The sequence below is a fragment of the Vanacampus margaritifer genome, chromosome 7, assembly GCF_051991255.1.
Source record: "Vanacampus margaritifer isolate UIUO_Vmar chromosome 7, RoL_Vmar_1.0, whole genome shotgun sequence".
Taxonomy (NCBI): domain Eukaryota; kingdom Metazoa; phylum Chordata; class Actinopteri; order Syngnathiformes; family Syngnathidae; genus Vanacampus; species Vanacampus margaritifer.
The window spans coordinates 7,432,963-7,453,575 of NC_135438.1; the positions used below are offsets into that span (position 1 = coordinate 7,432,963).

At 39.9% G+C, this 20,613-nt stretch overlaps 3 protein-coding genes across 9 annotated transcripts in view; 2 read left to right on the plus strand and 1 right to left on the minus strand.

The window, feature by feature from the left end:
- The window catches only part of LOC144054723 (protein kinase C beta type), a 38,265-nt gene extending 29,435 nt beyond the window's left edge, over nucleotides 1-8,830 (minus strand). For 2 of the 5 annotated variants that reach the window (XR_013294703.1, XM_077569951.1), the window contains exons 1-2: nucleotides 8,067-8,830; nucleotides 6,844-6,875 (exon numbers count right to left, since the gene is read on the minus strand). Coding sequence is in view for 4 of the 5 variants with exons in the window: in XM_077569951.1 (XP_077426077.1) it covers nucleotides 6,844-6,875; nucleotides 8,067-8,230 (196 nt within the window). In the remaining variant the exon portion in view is untranslated. The remainder of the gene's footprint in view (nucleotides 1-6,843; nucleotides 6,876-8,066) is intronic. The other 3 variants (XM_077569952.1, XM_077569953.1, XM_077569954.1) reach the window with 3 other exon arrangements.
- A 1,028-nt stretch (nucleotides 8,831-9,858) lies between these two features.
- Nucleotides 9,859-13,511, plus strand: LOC144054730 (ATP synthase F(0) complex subunit k, mitochondrial-like). The gene is made up of 3 exons (XM_077569973.1): nucleotides 9,859-11,023; nucleotides 12,853-12,945; nucleotides 13,329-13,511. The coding sequence occupies exons 1-3, from the start codon at nucleotides 10,955-10,957 to the stop codon at nucleotides 13,428-13,430; spliced, it is 264 nt and encodes an 87-aa protein (XP_077426099.1). The 5' UTR covers nucleotides 9,859-10,954; the 3' UTR covers nucleotides 13,431-13,511.
- A 73-nt stretch (nucleotides 13,512-13,584) lies between these two features.
- Nucleotides 13,585-19,724, plus strand: LOC144054729 (suppressor of cytokine signaling 1-like). 3 transcript variants are annotated; one of them, XM_077569970.1, is made up of 5 exons: nucleotides 13,590-14,835; nucleotides 14,918-14,997; nucleotides 15,798-16,194; nucleotides 18,025-18,209; nucleotides 18,392-19,724. In XM_077569970.1, exons 3-5 carry the CDS (start codon nucleotides 15,946-15,948, stop codon nucleotides 18,714-18,716), a joined length of 759 nt encoding a protein of 252 aa, XP_077426096.1. In that variant the 5' UTR covers nucleotides 13,590-14,835; nucleotides 14,918-14,997; nucleotides 15,798-15,945; the 3' UTR covers nucleotides 18,717-19,724. The 3 variants fall into 3 exon arrangements, with proteins under 3 accessions (XP_077426098.1, XP_077426096.1, XP_077426097.1); XM_077569972.1 differs by lacking the exon at nucleotides 14,918-14,997 and having other exon boundaries at nucleotides 13,585-13,603; XM_077569971.1 differs by having other exon boundaries at nucleotides 13,590-14,997; nucleotides 15,824-16,194.
- The last annotated feature ends 889 nt before the right edge of the window (nucleotides 19,725-20,613 follow it).

The window sequence follows — 20,613 nt, forward strand, 5'->3', positions numbered from 1 at the left end:
AGAATATAGCTAAGTTTCATCATTATTGACAAATCTATTTAGCAATGTGAGTAAAATGGCTTTTTTTTTTCAACATGACCCTGGTTGATCTCTTTTGCTCTGCTGCCACTTGCTGGCCGTTTGTGTGATAACTACCATTTCTTCAACCGTTCTTTGCAGTTGAGAGGCTGCATCAAAGCCTTCTGTATGCAAAAATAAATAAATAAATAAAAATCCTATAAATATGTCTTTGGGACATTTAAAATAGAACGTATTTATACGTCTTCGGGTTTTGAGTGTTTCTGACTTGAGTTTTTGGACTAAAGCAAAGTCAAATTAGTGAACAGAACGGACAATTTCGTTATTGTGTGATCATGGCCTAATTATTTCAACAGCAATAATACCGTTTTGGAGTTCTAGGAATGTAAACATTGGACGGACGGGGACAGGCTTGCATGGTAGCATATAGTTGAAAAAAATGCACAGACTGTGTACTGTGAACCTTCGTGCAAAACCATGAGCTTTTGATAGTTACATCCCTACTGATAAAATATGATTTTAGTAAGGGAAACCACGGATTTCCTGATGAAAATCTAATTTCGACCCGCGATAAAACTGGAAAAAATAAAAAATTGCCGCCCCCCTGCCGTAGAGCTAATTGAAGTGGCTGCGTGTCTTCCGGTAGCTATCCGTCGCCGTTCCAGGGCCAAATAGCTACAGGGACATTACCACGCTGTAAAAATGTCAAGGGTACACCCGCAGCACGTTCAAACTGAGGTTACCAGCTCGATGACAAGGCAATGAAGTCAAATGACGGCATGCAAGCGAATCTGGCGAACCGTTTTGGCTCTTCAAAATGCATTCAAAAAGGATTTAGAGCCGTCAGAGTCGAAACAATTCAAAGACGTGTGGAAGCATGCCGACTATCCGGCGCTGCACTGCAACAACAAGTCTGAAGCCAACAACCGTCACACACACCTGACAATCAATAACTTGGACCAGCTGAGTCCCCCGTTGCCGTTCAATCGATTCAAAACGATACCATTACAAACATTTTTCGATCAATGATCGGGATGAAGTCAACCTTTTTTTTTTTTCCCCAATCAATAACAATTACACGCATTGGCGTTATTTATGATAGTGACCATTTCTTTCAGGGATTGTTGCGGTTTTGGGAAATGAAGAAGTCCAGATTTGCACACGCTTCTTGTCATCGCTGCCAAAAAAAGCAAATCAAATCTGTTGCAAATGAGTGGCCGCCAGTGGAGTGCCAAGTGGCGGAGCGAGAGTGAGAATCGGCGCCTCGGTCTTCTCAAGTTAACTTTTTTGTATTGATGGCAAGGCAATAATTATGGATGAGACTCCGGACTTCAAATTATTCCCTCATTACTGACAGAACAGAATGTTAGTCGGGCGGAACTGATTATCGATTCCCAGAGTCTCCCTTGCTTAGGAAAACATCTCCTTGGCGGAGGTAATGAAGGAGATGCACTTGCGCTGACATGAATAAACATATCAATGAAGTCATTTTTTGGCCTGCTTTGGAAGAAGAAAGATGACTTATGAGGTATTCTCTTCTCAAGGATGACAATTGGACAGCGCCGATTCTATTAGGCAGCCTCGGCTTCAAGGTTGCGCATTCGTCAATAGGGAGGTTAGCCGTGAGACTTTTTATACATGCGGTAGACGTATCATGCTACCAAAAACTCGTGGTTGCATTTAGGTTTTAAAAACTGTTTTATTTTCAAGCGCATAGGGAACATACAATTGTCCTCCGTTGTATACTTATTCTGATAATTAGGCTGAATTTGAGCATTTTTCCACCTTCTGATGTAAATCAGCAAAGACCTGATTCTTGGATTCCACACACTTTTATTTTTGTTTATTTTCATCCTAGGTGTGGTGTGTCACATTTTAAAAAATCTGTTAAGATGTTAAAAATCAGTATGCCGGTAGCCCGCATTATACTTCTTTTCCACTGCACGGTATTACGAGATTAGATTTTTTGTACCAGCTCGAGACGATAGCATAAAGGTGGCGTAAAGCTCTGCATGTCACTCATTGCGAAGATTTGTCATTTTGTTTTGTGTTTTTCAAATTTGGTGCCTTCTTAGGTAGTAATGTATTTTTTGAACTATAAGTCGCACCAGTCCAAAAAAAATGCATCATCAAAAATAAGTCACTCCAGAGTATAAGTCATTTTTGGGGGAAAAATATATTTTATAAAACCAAGACCAAGAACAGTAGAGCTCAGCTTTACTCTCAAAATACCTGTTTGCTAATTCTGAACGAATTCTGGTTGGATTCAAAACTACAACTTCTTTTTAGTTTAAAAATATCTTACCTTAACTATAATCCCGCCTCACTTTGTGGCCAAAGGTAAAATCTTGATTAGTTATTGCGCCTTTTGGTGCTGTAAATAGTAAATCTTTGTTGTGATGGAAGCCACATGCTAACTAGCAAGCTAGTTGGGGAGACGGTCTCTTTGTTTGTTTGCCAGAAAGGCGGCATCAAACTAACGACATACGTCACATATTAGTTGCCATTTACTACAACTACCGGTACTTCTTCTACTTTTCTTTGGTGGTTGGCAAATACTTTTAGTACTTTCGGTTACCGCCACCTTCTTTTATCTTTAGCATGTGGCATCCAACCGGAACTCGTTCACTGACATCAACACGCTTAGTGTACGGGTTTTTGGCTCTAATTATCATTTCTACAAGCCACACCTGAGTATATATATAAGTCACAGGATCAGACAAACTATGAAAAAAAATTGTGTGACCAACAGTATTGTCAAAAAAAAGATAGTAATGGGGCATTTTGTTGTATACGGGGATAGCTTGAAGCCATGAGTTAGCCATGAGCAAGCTAGCTTTGTTTGTTTGCCAGAAAGGCGGCATCAAATTAACGACATACGTCACACATTAGTTGCTATTTACTACAACAACTTTTCTTAGGTCGTTGGCAAACACTTTAAGTACTTTTGGTTAGCGCCACCTTCTTTTATCTTTAGCATGTGGCATCCAACCGGAACTCGTTCACTGACATCAACACGTTTAGTGTAAGGGTTTTTTGCTCTAATTATCATTTCTACAAGCCACACCTGACTATAAATCACATGTTTAGACAAACTATGAAAAAAAAAAAGTGTGTCTTACAGTATAGTCCAAAAAAAGATAGTAATGGGGCATTTTTTTGTGTACGGGGATAGCTTGAAGCCACGAGTTAGCCATGAGCAAGCTAGCTTTGTTTGTTTGCCAGAAAGGCGGCATCAAATTAACGACAGACGTCACACATTACTTGCTATTTACTACAACAACTTTTCTTAGGTGGTTGGCAAATACTTTTAGTACTTTTTGGTTACCGCCACCTTCTTTTATCTTTAGCATGTGGCATCCAACCGGAAATCGTTCACTGACATCAACACGCTTAGTGTACGGGTTTTTTGCTCTAATTATCATTTCTACAAGCGACACCTGAGTATAAATCACATGTTTAGACAAACTATGAAAAAAAAAGTGTGACTTACAGAATAGTACAAAAAAGATGGGCATTTTTTGTATACGGGGATAGCTTGAAGCCATGAGTTAGCCATGAGCAAGCTAGCTGGTGAGACGGTCTCTTTGTTTGTTTGCCAGAAAGGCAGCATCAAATTAACGACATACGTCACACATTCCTTGCTATTTACTACAACAACTTTTCTTAGGTGGATGGCAAATACTTTTAGTACTTTTGGTTATTAGTATTGTCCAAAAAAAGATAGTAATGGGGCATTTTGTGTGTACGGGGATAGCTTGAAGCCATGAGTGAAAGTTGCGAGACTCACTGTTTTACTTCTTTTTGTTCAAAGCAATTGTTGCCGTCCTAGATATGCATCTAATTATCTAAATGCATGACGCTGCAACATCATAAAATGAAATAAATAAAAGAGTGTGAAAGGGACTTTTCGAAACATCTGAACATAAAGACCTTCATTTTCTTTCATCCTTATTGCTTGTTTTTTTGCGTACATTTATTCAACGTAAAAACCGCGCCGAGCCAAGCCAACATCATGAAAACTCGTCATTAGTGCCAAGTCATCGCTAAGTTCTGCGCTTTGCAAAATCCACAATGAAGCACATGGTGAGACACTTCCACGGGATATTAATAAGAATGTGACTTCCTCTTTTTTTTTTTTTCCCCCCTCCCCTTTAGTGAACACGGTAGCCAACTAGCAAACAAACCCCTGCATTTAAACATATGAAGGATGGACTAAAGGGAGGTATCTTTACCTGCAGAACAGGTATGGAAACACACCCAGAATGCACAGGAGACACCTTTGTCACACGAGCGTCCACACAGGTAAGAACACGTCCGCACCACATGTCTGACATTCCTCCCGTGCTGGCGCTCCTCCCATCACGATAGCGCCGCACACACACACTTCTCCTCAAAGGTCCTTTGCTACTATGCCTCGCTGGCTCCACGGGTTAAACGAAGCCATGACATTCGAGGCACCTGCGCCTTCTAATTAAAGCCTACGCAGGCGGCGTATGCAAAACGCAGCATTTACAAAGACGACGACGCTCGTTTTTTTTTTTTTTATTGGCACTGTCATGGAGGTGTTCATTTACATATCAATAGCAATATATATTATTGTGGTTGTAGTACAGTTGATTACCCTACTTAGCCGCGCCAATTATGCAACTGCGTTTATGAGCTTTAAAAAGCCAACACAGCTTGAAATTGGCCGTGTTTCGCAGAACGAGCTACCGAAAATCAATGACAAGACCTATATATTAATAGACCTTAAGATAAAGTAAATTCTATCGATTTTGACCTTTACTCACTTACAATCAATTCTGACGGACAAGCCCGTCGATTGTCTGTCACAACTGAGGCTGATCTACTGTTTGGTCACTGGACAAACACAAACGCCGATCAATACTAACATTACAGGCAACCGACCTGCCTGTTTAATTGCTAGTGATCTGCTGATGGGGCAGAAAATTCAACACAAATGACTTCGCAATCATAATGATAAAACAATACTGTCCTGTGTTTTCTTACAACCACATTAATATTTGTTAATAAAACTCTTGTAGAGCCCCCATTACGTGTGCCTAATGAAGTATCAAGTAAAAGCGAGATTGGGGCTAACAAATAGAGGTCACCACAGTCCAGCGGGTAAACAAACAACACAAGATGACAAGGCGACGCTATCGGTCTGATGCAGCAGGTATACGATGTATGTGGCAAGCGGATTCATCATTTAAAAAAAAGGTCCAGAAAAAAAAAGGTACATCTGACTATAATTCGGAATTAATATTGGTAATATCAACGTTTTTCTTAAAAGTCATAATTACTAAAAAGATTCTCATAAATGTCCCAAAATCGATTTTATTTAAATTATTTTATACTGTCTTCTCTTTGTTTGTGTGCGAGTGCCTTTATTGGGAGCGCTGTTCATGTTGTACCCGATTTGGCCACTGAGGGGCAGTGTGGCTCCACGCGGTCTAATACACTGTTAAGTTGTAGCCACATTAGAGAGTAGAAGGAAAAAGTCACGATCAAGTTATTCCAATAAAAGGTTGTTTTTTTGCAGCGTGGAGCCGTTCTTTTGAGTGATAAAAGTGCCGTGAGTAGCGCGCTAATTAGCATTAGTGTGTCAGACTGGAGTAGATCATTACAATTCCTTGCACATCTATAGATTGAAGCAAAAAATCATTGTCAAACAAATCATTCTGAATCGAATCGCAGACCCAAAAATCGGAATCGACTCGTGTGACATTTAAAGATTCCCACCCCTATTTGTTAGCATTAGCATTCGTCTAGCCGCGGCCTAAAGGCATCAACATTGTTCAGATGTTTATATTATGTTTTGTTAGTTAGCGAACTTTAACTGGGGGTAGCAAGAAACCGCTTGAAGCCTTTTTGTTGAAGATTTTTTTTTCCAAAATGCTTTTGAGGCTCAAAATGATGAAAGCTATTTTATTCATCAGCAATTTCATGGTCAAATTGTCTGTGTTGATACTTTTAAGTTTGGGTTTGAGCTTTGAACCCAATTGTTTACCGGTGCCCTCCTCTTACACACTTTGAAGAGGTGGAACAAGGCCCAGCACGATTGGTGCGCAAAATAACCGTAATGTGTTCACTCCTCTCTCCAAAAGCCAAAGCACGCAAGGTCACATCCACAGTCAATGTATGCATGTTACGTAATTAACACAATAGTTCCTCTTGCCAGTTATTGATGGTAACCACCACTTTGCATAATGAAAACAAACAATTAGAAATAATCCACAGCAAAAGTCACACACAGGCAATGAAAGCCCCCCCCCCCCCCCCCCCCCCCCCCGCCCACCAGTGATTAATCGAAATCTTGCACAATAGAAATGAGCAGATTGACAAAAAAAAAAAATTACACCAAGGAAGGTCATCTGCATTAATCTTGCGTTATATAATAAAGTGATGGCACACCTGCAGCGGCCCAAGCACCTCGCAACGGCGGGAATCACGCCGAAGTGAATCACGGTTCGAGTAATATCTGCCGTGTTGACATGCCGATGTTGACGCGCGTGTTTGAGTGAGGAAGAGGAAGTGCATACATTTGCAGTGTGATTTGAACAACGCCCAACCAAAACACTCAAAGCCCACCATGTCTCAAGTAAAAAAAAAAATTAAAAAAGGGGGGGGGGGGGGCTGCCCTAATACTGCTACTGTATGTGCTCATCTGTGTGGGTAAACACCTGCCGACACCAGCATGGTGAGAGCCCAGCGCCAGGGTCACAGTGACACAAAGCAGACCCGAGGCCCACTCGAGACAACAAAGTCAACATCAACATCCATCTGCAAGCGTTTGTGAACGAGCCCTCCTCTTCTTACCTTGGCACTGAAACCCCTGCTTGCCAAAGCCCCTGTGGACAAAAAAAAAAAGATAAGATCAATTAGACTTAAAAATGCAATTCATGAAGAAATTGTAGTTGAATGTTGTGGAGAATTAAGTGAGACGGGAAATGTTGAACCCGGCGGCAATTGCGAACGTTTAAAATACTGAATTGCGGTACTGATATGAGAATTGCTCAAATCAAGTGGATGATGGGTTCACATTTCGCCCTGTCATAAGCAATTATTTGTAATGACTGCACCCCATTGATTTGGAATTATTGTGGAATGTGTGGAAATAATGAAAAATGTTGGGGAATGTGACAAACATTTCTGTTGATGTCCTGAGCTGACAGGTTGAAACTGAAATGGTCGAGAAATCTGGCAGGATAAATCTCTCCCGTGATTTGGGAATTTCATCATGGGAGGTAAAATACCGTAATGCAAAATATGATAAAGTCCTGGATTTTGTGACTATTTTGAATGGGTTGAGAAATGTGGAAGGGAGAAGTAAATAACGTAAATGATCAGGAAAATGTGTCTTGAGACATGTAAGAGAAGGCAATAAATGAAATGCCTGTATGCAATCATTTGGAATTATGGGGAAATGTGTCAAATGAAAAGGAGACTTCAGGAATGTGAACAACCATTAAGTGAAAAATCTCGATGAAGTTGAAATTATTTGAATTGGTTGAGATCCAGTATGTGGAAGGATTATGTAAATCTGTAAATGTCTCCGTTAATTTGTGAATTTTGTCATGGGATGTGAAACAACTGAAAAAGGTGGAAATTTTGTGTGTTTTTTCAAGTTGAGAAATGTGAAAGGATGAAGTAAATATTTAAAATGTCTGCATTCATTTAAGAGTGTTGTGAATATTTTGAAGCTGAAATGGTTTGAATCGTTTGAGAGAAGAAAAAAAAAGTGACCTGAATTTAAAAACAATGGATTTTGTTCGTTATGACTACTGCACATTATAGCATTCACCCAATAATGTGTCTTACTCATGACGCATTCAATGACACACATGGGCATGCAGCAGGCCCCCGCGTGCCTGCGGATGGGGCTGCGTGGCGATGCGGCAAAAAAGCAGCCAAGCCGCGGTTGGCGAGCGGGGACGTACCCGGTGCTACTGTCGCGATTGTCGGGTTCTGGAAGCACTGCGGCGTGTGGCATCAAGTGAATCACCTGTGTCCGTCCACGCACACATTCGCGCACTACTCACCAGATGAAGTCGGTGCAGTGGCTGCAGAAGGTGGGCTGCTTGAAGAAGCGCGCGATGAACTTGTGGTTCTTCACCTCGTGGACGTTCTTCTGGCGGAGGGCGCCCTGGCGAGCGAAGCCGCGCGCGCCCTCCGCCACCTCTCCGTCGCTGCCGGGGTCAGCCATCTTAACGAGGAAGCGGCGGAGGTGGTGGTGGAGGTGGCGGTTTGAGGGAAGAGCGAGAATGAGGGGGGCTTCCGAAGGGAGGCGCGGCGGCGGCGGCGGCGGGGGGGAGAGCGAGTCACGGTGCAGGTGTCTCTTCCTCCTCCTCCGCCCCTCGTCGTCGTCCTAGCTCGTCTTCCCCGCCCCTGCTGTCGATGTTGGGTCGGTTCCGACGAGTTCTGTGCTCGCTCGCTGTTGCTTCTTCCGGCGTGTCTTCGCTCGTCGCCTGCTTCCCGGTTGACTGTCAGTGTTGCTGCTTGCTTACCTCTCTCACTCTCGCTTCCCCTTTCTAGCTCTCTGGCTATCTACGACGGTGCCGACATGCGACGTTTCCACTTTACGAACGGAGCGCAATGAACTACTGGTTGTACCACACTTGACTGTGTTCGTAAGACCAACCACTCGGATCTCAAATCCACTTTCCCCATTGAAATGAATGGAAATGCCCATTCATCCGTTCCACTTCCAGCCCTCTAAAAGCACGCCCCTTTTTTTCCGGTAAATGGCAGACTTGCTGATGATGATCAGTGGCGTTTAAAGAGGGGCTGATGAGGCAATCACTTGGGGGTGCATTCCCCCATTGTCGATAAAAACATTTCAAAAAGGGGGTGTGCCAAAAAATCGCTTCTCATAAGAATCGCGATTCTCATTTAGTACGATTAAGAATCGATTTTAAATGTCCCAAAATCGATTTTATTTAAATGATTTCATACTGTCTTGCCTTTGTCTGTGTGTGCCTTTATTTGGAGCGCTGTTCATGTTGTACCCGGTTTGGCCACTGAGGGGCAGTGTGGTTCCACGCGGTCTAATACGCTGTTAAATTGTAGCCAGTCACAATCAAGTTATTCCAATAAAAGTTTTTTTTTTTTTTTTTTCGTGGAGCCGTTCTTTTGAGTGATCAAAGTGCCGCGAGTAGCGCGCTAATTAGCATTAGCGAGTCAGACTGGAGTAGATAATTACAATTCCTTGCACATCTATTGATTGAAGCAAAAATCAATGTCAATCAATTCATTTTTAATAAAAAATCGATTCTGAATCAAATTGCAGACCCAAAAATCGGAATTGAACCGTGAGACATTCAAAGATTTCCACTCCTAATGTCAACCAGGAAAAAAAAAAATCATGATAGATGGATGGATGCTTCTTAGCTATTTTTTATGATTATCTTGGTGTGGTCGTATATTTGTACCTTCTTCTTTTTGTATTGTGTGTTTTATTTAAAATCCTCGAGTCTGTAATAATAACGCAATTCTAATTATTTGGGTTGGAATTTTTCGAAGCTATTTTTACTGACCACAAATAACTGGTTTTGAATAGTCATTTTTCTCATTAATATTCAACCTAAGCTTTACTAATTGGGTCTCTGTTCTTAGTTTGATATGGAAAAAAAAACGTTCCTCTGATTGGTTAGTTCCATTTATAGAATTGTGCAGTGATAGGCAAATTTCGTGGAAAATGTCTTCATCAATGTAACCATTTACACAGGCTAAAAATACATTTACAGGTTTTAAGCGACAGAGCCTGCTCGCTGGGTGGTTGTGAGATCACTATAGAAGTGGAAGTTGGAAGTAATTGGAAGAAATTAGAAGTCGACATTTTTCCACCAGTGAAATCGGGTGTTGCTGCAGATTGAAAGTCATTCGATCCACCAGGGATGTACTGTTTTTATCAACGTTTTGTTTGATAGTAAACAGCATTACTGTACACGCGATTTAAGTGTACTGTAAAACCATATAACTTGGCTAGTTTAATGCTAACATACAATATAAAGTCGCATAGACAGGCTATTGAAACTAGCATTGATGACTGATGGTAGTTATATAACCCTTTCAGCAATGTATATTTACAGAGAGACAGAGCAGCAATAGGTAGACAATATAATGACAAACTTATCCGCATATATTTTTATCCTATGCGGAAAACATAACTATTATTGCTACACCTGATCATAATTCATGTTACACCGCCAAATCCAAGTATACAGTATTCTATATCTGTATTATACTGCCCTCTTGTGGCCGAATCGCACACACCAAAAGGAGCTGATTAAATCGTGGTGCAAAAAAAAACGATTTACTGTAATTCTTTAATTGTCCCTCGTTTATTTTAAAGAGCTCTAAGAACTGGATTGTCCGCAACCGACACATCAAGTAGATTCTGGTCCGTAGACGCTGCGAAAAGGGGGTTTGTTTAAAATCACACAGGTTGTTAATAAAGCCATTTGACTGGGGGATATGTCAGTTTAAGTAGGTTTATTGTCATTTATTTTAAATTATAATTTATAGATAGCAGACCCTAGGATATAAACTTTTAAGTGCGTCGATTAAATTCTTAATTTGTCCCCAAAATATAATCTGCAGTCATGCTGCATGCGGTGGCGGAGAATTATGAGTATGTCGCCATCTAGTGGCTATACTGAGAAACGACATGCTTACAGTATCTGAGTTCAGGCAAGACCGCTCACCAAGCCAAGCGTCTATTAGCCAAGAGTTAACAAACCACCTTATGATTGGCCAAATTTTGTGTCGTCACAGCAACCCGGAACACATTTCACTCATGAAGCAAATTGTGTAAGTGACCCCCGTTGTCTGTTTAGAGAAAACAAATAGCGGGTTTTGAACGTAGCAGATTATATTGAAGTCTTGTTTTTATTAAGACCAAGGTGTACAGAGTGAATAGCCTTCAGTCATGCCGATTTCCCCTGTTAAAACGCGCATCCCACTCACTAGTTTCGGCCACCTGATAACAGAGGTGAAGGTAAGCAACGTTTTTGCTCTACTCTTGTGAGTGGGAAATATGTATTATTTATATTTTAAGTAAAGATGCACTCTTGTTTGCCTTTAGTTGCTATTGTCATGTTAACCTAACAATTCTGGATTGTTTTCAACCGTATCTATTTTTGCACGATGTGGGTTTTATTATTATATGGTGGGGCGATATAAATAAGCGCTTTCTTTTGGGGGAGGGATGTTCCTTTTACCAAAATACGTATGTAAACACAATTGTTTAAAAAGACACACAGAATATGTTATTCTTTCACAACACCAAAAGAAAGAGTAGAGTCGTTAGTTCAGAAAAAATACTAATCATTGCAATTAATCCAGTTAACTCGATGACCGAACTAAACACTGGATGTTAATGGGGGGCAGAATACTTAGGAGAAAATAAAAACTGCCATATACCTGTACAAAAATCATAATAAAGTCACACTTTTAGGTATGAAAAAAGCAGAAATGAATAAACCTTCCGACTGAGTCATTGGGTGCAATTTTAAATGTTAATAATAAACACGTCAAAATGGAAAGTCCACAATTTTGTTCAAGACGCTGGTGGAAAAAAAAGTCAAATTTATAGTCCAAATTTGATAATATTAGTTTCATGTGTGACTTATTTTAACAGTGCTGTGTATTATTATCATTATAATATTTCAAAATTATTTAAAAATATACTGTAGGTGTTCACTTTCTTTATGCGTTGTAAGTTACGTAATATCACACCACACGGGTGGCGCGTTGTTTCTCTTTCACTATGGTGTGACAAAGTGTGCCGTGCTTTTTATACAACCTTTATCAGATCACTTTTATGTGTGCCACAATGGGGAAACGGACATCGTTTCAGCAGAAATTGTACTTACGGGAAACCAAACTGAACTAGCAGAAACACGTGTGCTCAAGCACATACGTGAACCCTGTACCCAGTGCAGAAGGAAGAGAGGTTCACACAGTGCCTCACAAACGACAAACAACTCCAATTTCAGCCGTCCTCTTTGGCAGTAGTTGGCACTATACTGCAGCAGTTCGATTCATCGGCGAAGCATCACCTGCGGAAGCTCTTTGTTCACATTTTTTGGGCATTGTGTTAAATAAGATTTTATGTATCAAATGCACTACATGTACTTCACATCAAAGAGATAATTCTCGTACTGGTATCCGTCTGGGGGGGAAAAAAAGTGGTATCGTACATCCCTAGCAAATGGCATAACTTGAGATTACAAAAATAGCCGCTAATTTCTCATTTGTTGCGTTTTTTTTGTGGCGTTTCAGAGGCAGCTGTTTGGCATCGAGGCACCAGCGTCGAATGTGTAGCGTTTCCATTCAGTTTTATTTTCGCATTTCTTGAAAATTCGAATAAAAATGGGTGGATGGAAACTAGGGGTGTGCCCAAAAATCGATTCTCATTTAGTACGATTCAGAATTGATTTTAAATGTCCCAAAATCGATTTTATTTATATTATTTTATACTGTCTTGCCTTTGTATGTGAGTGCCTTTATTTGGAGCGCTAGTCATGTTGTACCCAATTTGGCCACTTAGGGGCAGTGTGGTTCCACTCAGTCTAATACACTGTTAAGTTGTAGCCACATTAGAGAGTAGAAAGAAAAAGTCACGATCAAGTTATTCCAATAAAAGTTGTTTTTTTGCAGTGTGGAGCCGTTCTTTTGAGTGATAAAAGTTACGCAAGTAGCGCACTAATTAGCATTAGCGAGTCAGACTGGAGTAGATCATTACAATTCCTTGCACATCTATAGATTGAAGCAAAAATCATTGTCAATCAAATCATTTTGAATCACTGATGCCTGGTGTTTCAGAAGCAGCTGTTTGGCATCGAGGCACCAGCGTCGGTGGAGCTGACCGGTCTGAGAAAGTACTTCAATAGCTACACGCCGCAGGGGCGGCGAAATGTACGTAACTCGCATGCAATGCAAATGTTTTATTTTGAAAATACACAAAGCTAATCAGTCTGATTGATTTGGACAAGTTAAAATCTAACGAGGTCTCTAAACGATGAATCCATTATCAAAAATATTCATCAATTCATTTGATAACTGATTAGTAGTTGATTAATCATTGCACATCTTCATTATGTATGTTTTAAATGAATGGGTTATAGGAATTTTATTTTATTCTACTAAATATGGGAGTTTGCCTTAAAAAAAAAAAAAAATCCATATCGTTTGTGCATGTCGATACCTTTGCAAACCATTTTTTCACCATCATATCTTATCTTCATTGTCAACTATCCAGAAGTGATCTCCAAAATGAATCTCTCTCTGCTCTCTTCCAGTGGGTCTTGGCTACTTACGGCATCTTGCTGGTGACAGCAACAGCCTATTACATGCACAGAAAAGACAAAAAAGAAGAAGCTGTGAAGGGCTCCACTGCCTGAAAAAAAAAAGTATAGTTACATTTGTGTGCCATTATTTATGATGTGAAGTCATTATGTGACAGAAATAAAGGGATAATGACATCTGTGTTGTCAGTAAACGACATCTACTGTATGTTTGTCCCCCCCCCCTTTTTTTTTTCCTGTTCTGTTATTCAAAGCTGGAGTCATGGTGGGTGAGTAGATGGCTATCTTCCCGACAAAGCGAAACAATTCGGAAACAGGGTGTCATTTGTTTATGGTTCAAAAGTGAAAGTGGCGAACCGAACTCAGTTCAATTTCGCTCTGGTATTTTTCGCATGCGAAAAAAGCCTGTTATTGCGGTACAGCTGGTGTCTTTGGGTGGCCGTGATTTTGTGTGTCTGGGGTGTGATTTTCGGCAGATACAGTAATAATATTCTGGGGCTAAATTAATATGTATTGTTAATGAGTCTTTGGTCCATCCACCAAGCAAGAGATTCATATACAGTGAACTGTAATATGATCCACAGTATAGAGAGAAGGTATTAAAAAAACGTTTTTTTTTTAAATAGTTTACACCTCCGTTAATCACACAACACAACAAAATATATATTGATTTGGTGGGATATCATTCATCAAAAATAAGACAGATTCCTAAATATATACAGTATATTCAATATTTTTATAAGTCCCTGTTACATTATGCACAATTTAAACAATAATACTATGCTTATATGAATATCAAACGACTTAAAATGATTAAATTCAAATGTATCGCACATAAGTAAAAAAAAAAATAATAAAAATAAATAGTGTACCTAGCGGTAGGTAGCAGTACCACAGTTGGAGAACCACTGCTGTTACTGTACGCTGTTTTTTATTTTATTTTATTTTTTACCTCTTGTACTTAAGTATGCTTCGTTGAAGAAAAAAAATATGTTCTAGAAATAAGTTTTTTTTTTCATAATCGCAAGTTTTGTTTTCATTGTGCCAAATTATCAAATGATACATTTGTTTTTACTACTATTTACTTATGAACAGGATGTGCTTTAGTTTACTTTCAGTCAAGCAAATGAGGTGACATTTTTTTAATGCTTTTATTATTTTTCACGCTGCTGCCTCGACGTGTCATGACAACCTGTCTCCATTTCTTCTATCTTTTAGCTTGATGTTAATTTTACTTGTGACCCCCCTCAAATGCTGCTTCTGTATTCGTCGTTTCCCTTTACTTTGATGCTTTTACCTTGGTGTAAAGTAAATGTGAATATTGCCTCTGTGACGATCTAATTTCCCTCAAATGATGGACAAAGTACATACCGACTCGGGGTAGCTAAAGAAGCAACCAAGCTAGCTAGCTTGCATGCCTAGCAAGCGCCCGCCTTGCGTTTCCGGTGCCTGTCTTTCGAAATAAGACGCTTTTCACAATAAAAGCTCGACGAAAGAGAAAGTAAGTGCTCCAGCAGTACCTGCAAGTCACGTGATTTAGCATAAACTGAGCGATAGAAGTGACACGCCTCCTCTTATCGTAGCTCTTCAAGAAAAAAAGTGAAACAAAAACATGATTCCATTAGGGTCGAGCTGCAAACTGTAACAGCCGTCTGCACCTCTAGTAAGTACACAATTCTTCGTTATTATTATTTTCATCATTATTTTTTATTTTTATTTTTTGGCGAGGAAAGGATAACATGCACAATGTTTAGTCCTGCACGTTTCTTTAAATTAAATTCTGTGCGTTTGTTTATGTCTTGTTGGATGATTTGATGATGATGAAGAACAACACTATACTGAACGACTTGCCTGTAATGTGAAAGTGTTTACCCAAATTTGCATGGATGTAATGTAAGTGCAATTGCCACCTGTGCAACTTTTTTGTTGGGTCTGTTGTAAAGATTTCCACATGTATGATTCAGGGATGTGATTTTTCCGCTAATTCACGGAATTCCGCTTTTTTTTAATCCCCCCCCCCCCCCAAAAAAAAAATATATATATATATATATATATTTTTTTTAGTAGTTCATTGTGTATGCACATGACTCCGACAGATAACATCTTCTGCTATAACAAAGACATTTGTGGTATGCTCTAATATGAGTTACTTTTCATTTGGTCATGATACAATTATTTGTTCATGAAATTTGAACTCTTCAACATTATTTATGCGTTAACTTAGTAATCACATTAGTTAGATATGATGATATTCTCAGTGATAGTTTTTAAAAGCAAAGACAGTCCAATGTTTTTGAATATGACTGATTTTGAGTTGACTAAAACTGCCATTTTATATGGGATAGTTCAATATACATTGAAAATTTATGCTGTTGTTTTGTCTATTTCTTTGTCATGTGAGTGCATTGAAAGTACTTAAAAACACGGAAAACCCATGAGCTCATGAACTTTCTCACGTTTCAGTGCTTTTTCACCTTCATTCAAACAAGGGATCAAATCCGCAAGCCGCCAGCTCTCCTCATCCAATGCGGTCTAGAAGCACTATGGTGACACAAAGTGGACCCAGCAGCTGATTGCGCCCAGAACCGACGTTCTGTCAGCGGCGGAGGAAATGGTGCAAAATGTGATCGTCCAGTGGAGGTTTCCCTCTAATAGGATGATCAGAGACAAGCTGAACAGAACAATAATAAAGAAAAAAAATGCAAAACAAGAGAATCCAAGTCAAGTTCCAGAGGAGTCCGCCGCACCTCAACAAGTCCAGAGGGCAGAACAGAACCAGAACGCTGCAGAGGAGACGCTGCACTGGAGTCACCTGCACTGTCTTTACCTGTCCGACGAACAACTTGAAACCTGGTGTCAGGTACTTGGCGCTCGTTTCTTCTGTCATTACACTGCATTAAGGGCAGGGCAGGCACTTGGAAATATGCTAGTTTCGCTTTTAAATACCACTTTTAAGTACAGTACCTGTTCAACTTGCGTGGGGAAAACATGAAATACTATTTTTAGTTTAGTAGGAAGTAGAGTAGCAGTTTTAAACTATGAGAGGAAATCACAAGATTACAAGAAACAGATAGCGGGCGGTGGTTGCAGTTGGCACTTGGACCTTTAGTGTGCACTTAACCGGATTTAATTCTTAACACCACCACTTTCACAATCATAGAAATAGAAAGTATCAATACATAGGATAACATCGCACAATTTTGCCACGTATATAATCTGGAGCAGCCCCAACGCAATATTTATCTAATAACATGACTACAAAATTACAAGGTTATTATAGTCTGGGAATTTTCATTACAGTTAATTATTTTTCATTTTGAGATGTAGTATTATTATTATTATGTAATTAGTTTTGAGGGCGGCTCTTTTATTACTTAAAAAAAAAGTTTTAGTTCTTAAATGTAGTGTGTTTTTTTTTAAAGTGCTTTTATAAAAAATATTTTTGTTTTTATTTTTCGTTAATGATTTATTAAAATTATTTTAGACATTTTTGTTAGTTTTCGTTAACTAAAATAACTTTGCAACATTAAAAACATAAAACTAAAATGGTGCCTTGAGATATGAGTGAGCCGGCTTAGGAGTTTTTCAAGATACAAACAGAACCTTTTAGAAATGTGCTGCTAGCTTAATGCTAACGTAATGGAAAACACCATTAACATGCTAACAGTTAGCATCAATAGTTGCAACTGAAAAAAGATAATAGGACAATACTCACAGTAAATATTCTTTATCATGTACGAAAAGTGACTATTTACGCATTTATTTATTCGCAAAACCTGTTTCCATAGCCAAAATTCGCCTTTTCCTTTTTTCGATACCCTTCAAAAGCGTAATAACTTTTTTTTGCCAATTTTGGGCCCTTTTTTGAATGTGTACCGTTTCCATTCAGTTTTATTTTCGCATTTCTTGAAAATTCGAATAAAAATGGGTGGATGGAAACTAGGGGTGTGCCCAAAAATCGATTCTCATTTAGTACGATTCAGAATTGATTTTAAATGTCCCAAAATCGATTTTATTTATATTATTTTATACTGTCTTGCCTTTGTATGTGAGTGCCTTTATTTGGAGCGCTGGTCATGTTGTACCCAATTTGGCCACTTAGGGGCAGTGTGGTTCCACGCGGTCTAATACACTGTTAAGTTGTAGCCACATTAGAGAGTAGAAAGAAAAAGTCACGATCAAGTTATTCCAATAAAAGTTGTTTTTTTGCAGTGTGGAGCCGTTCTTTTGAGTGATAAAAGTTACGCAAGTAGCGCGCTAATTAGCATTAGCGAGTCAGACTGGAGTAGATCATTACAATTCCTTGCACATCTATAGATTGAAACAAAAATCATTGTCAATCAAATCATTTTGAATCAAAGATCGCTCTTAATCGAAAATCGTTTCTGAATCGAATCGCAGGCCCAAAAATCGGAATTGAATCGAATCGTGAGACATTCAAAGATTCCCACCCCTAATGGAAACCCCACTAGTGAGTGAGTTACAGTAGTAGTAAAAGAGCAATAAAGACGAAAAGAAAAAAGTGAGATTAGAAAAAAAAATGACATATAAAATAGCATTCACTTATGCTAACGTACAAGCTAACTCAGAATCTCACTTTCTGAAATGTTCAAATGTATATGCCAAAATTGTAACTCGACATTTCATTGCGCAATATGTGTCCATGTTGTTTTGTCGACTGTACGCGCAGTGGAGTGGAGCGGAGACCGCCAACTTGCCCACTCACCTGCGTCCGTTCAGCGGCCCGGAAGAGTACAAACTGGTGAAGCGCACTCACCAGCAGCTCCAGCACAGCTCCTACTACTGGGGAGCCATGAACATGGAGGAGGCGCACGAAATCCTCAGGAGGGCGTCACTGGGAACCTTCCTCATCAGGTAACTCCAGTCTGGATCAAGATAGTATCATCTAAATACGTAGAACCCCCCCCAAAAAAAGTAACTGGAATTCCATTTCCCATCATCCATTTTTTGAATTGATAAAAAAATGAGTTGCACCTGGCGTGAAAACTATCCACGCGAGCGACATGCCGGCGACTGACTGAATGTCGTCTCCCCAGAGACAGCGGGCAGCCGGACGTCTTCTTCACCCTGAGTTACCGCAGCGACGACGGGCCGACGAGCGTCCGCGTGCTGCTCAGGAAGTTGCTCTTCGGCCTCTGCGGGAGCCAAAAGACTTTCGCCTCCCTCTTCCATCTGCTGACTTACTACTGCGGCCAGTCGGGCAAACTGACCTCGCCGTATCGCTGGCAGCGGCCCGAGCGGCTCAAGCAGATCTGCAGGAGGGCTCTGGTGCGCACGTACGGGGCGGAGAACATAAAAGACTTAGCGGGACTCAGTCGTGAGGTCAAAGACTACGTTCATGCCTATCCTTGTGCTATATAGCGGGATTGCAACATTTACAGTACATATTTATAATATCGAGCTTCGCACAAATGGGTGGTGGCTCGAATCGAGTCACGAAATGGCCGTTGAAAACAAGCGGCGGATCAGAATTTTGTCTCACTGTCGCGAGGGGACGAAATAAATGGCCCTTACGTCTCCGTACATGTGACATATCTTAAGTGGGGACGCGTGTGAAAGTTCCTTTTGAGGCCACGTCCGGAAAGTTACGGGAAATTTTGGCCGGCTAACGTGCTAGCAACAAACAAAATGGAGTTTACAAACTTGAACGTCAGACCAGAGAGAGGAACTATTTTAGCGCTAGCTAGGTTATGGCTAGTAGCAACGTTGATGGATTTCAAATGAGACCAAACTAAATCGCCCTTTTTTCTACTGTTGGCTAGGAATCCTGGAGGTTAAGGTACGTGATTTGAAACAAAAAAGGTTAGCGTACATTGGCCATTAGCATATACTAGTGTAACCCCCCCCGCTTTTGTTATACTTTTAATTCAATCCATGGTCTCTTGTAGCCGCTAGCTAGCGCTAAGCTAACCTGGGAGAGTTTGTCTCTCCGCTCCAGCAAACGCCTTTTGTACAAGGATGGCGTAAGGATGAACTTAAAATGTGCTGCAGTAATCCCTAGCCGTGTAAACACATCAAAATGTCATTGTACAATGTCTTCACGGTAGGAAGTAAGATGTTATCATGATATGATACAAAAAACGACAAAAGTAAAATAAACAATTTAGTCAATATAATGTGCAATAATACAGATACAGTTTGTACACTTTCTAAGTATTTGAAGACCTCCATGTTTGTTTTTTTTATCCTGTTCAGCGACACAGTCGAGCATTAACGGGAAAGCATTTTTTCACGATTTAATACAATTTCCTGGGTGTCTTTATAACGTGGTTTTGACATGCTTCCATCAAAATATCCCAAGGATGGAAAATTGCAGCGCACTTTTGTCACCATCTGTATAGTCAATAAAACTCAATGCAGCTCTGCCTACCTTTTGCCTTTCAAATCAGGTTCCTATAAAAAAATGTGGCATGAGATCTTCACCCAGTCGTGCAGCAAAGAAACATGCGGACAATTAAAAGGAAATCAAGCTTGTTCAGTGACAGATTTTCAGAAACATGCAGGTCAAAGTTGTATTTGTCTGTTTAATTTCACACTTGACGGGTTGGGCACGAGAGACCTAACTCATTTGTATACAAGAAGTTAAAAAGTATAGTTAATGTACAATACTATCGTTTCACTCAGGGGAAAAAAAAGCTTCAGTCATTGTCTCCACTAGGGGGCAGGAAAACACAATTTTGGTGCATGAAGAGGGGAACTACTATACAGTATATATATACAGTATATATATATTTTTTTGGGGTCATTTCTGGGTTGTTTTGTGGTGCATAGAAAATATTGGTTGGAAGGAACCATTAAGTGGCCTCAAGCAGTTTTTTTTGCTACTTCTGTCAAACTAAATAATACATTATGTGTTGTAAAACAACTACATGCTTTTCCTTATGAAAGTCAGATTAGCTTAATGCTAACAAACAATGCAAAATGTCATAGGTGGGCTAACGAATAGTATCAGTTTTGCGGTGTTTAGAACCTTTTAACCCTCCTGTTGTGTTTGTTCCTTAATCATGTTCATGGGTCAATGTGACCCGCTGCAATATTTAAGCAATAAATCTCACATAACTATGCAAAAAAAAACTATTGACCCCCAAACGGGTCAATTTGACCTGCAACATAACAGGAGCCACATATGGAGACAGATAAAGCAAAACTATTCATATTTTCTTTATCCTGTGTCTGCACTGCCCCCAGGTGGCCAATGCGTGTACAACAGGAGCAGCACAATGTGCAGCAAAAACGGTTTAATTCTTAACATTGTATT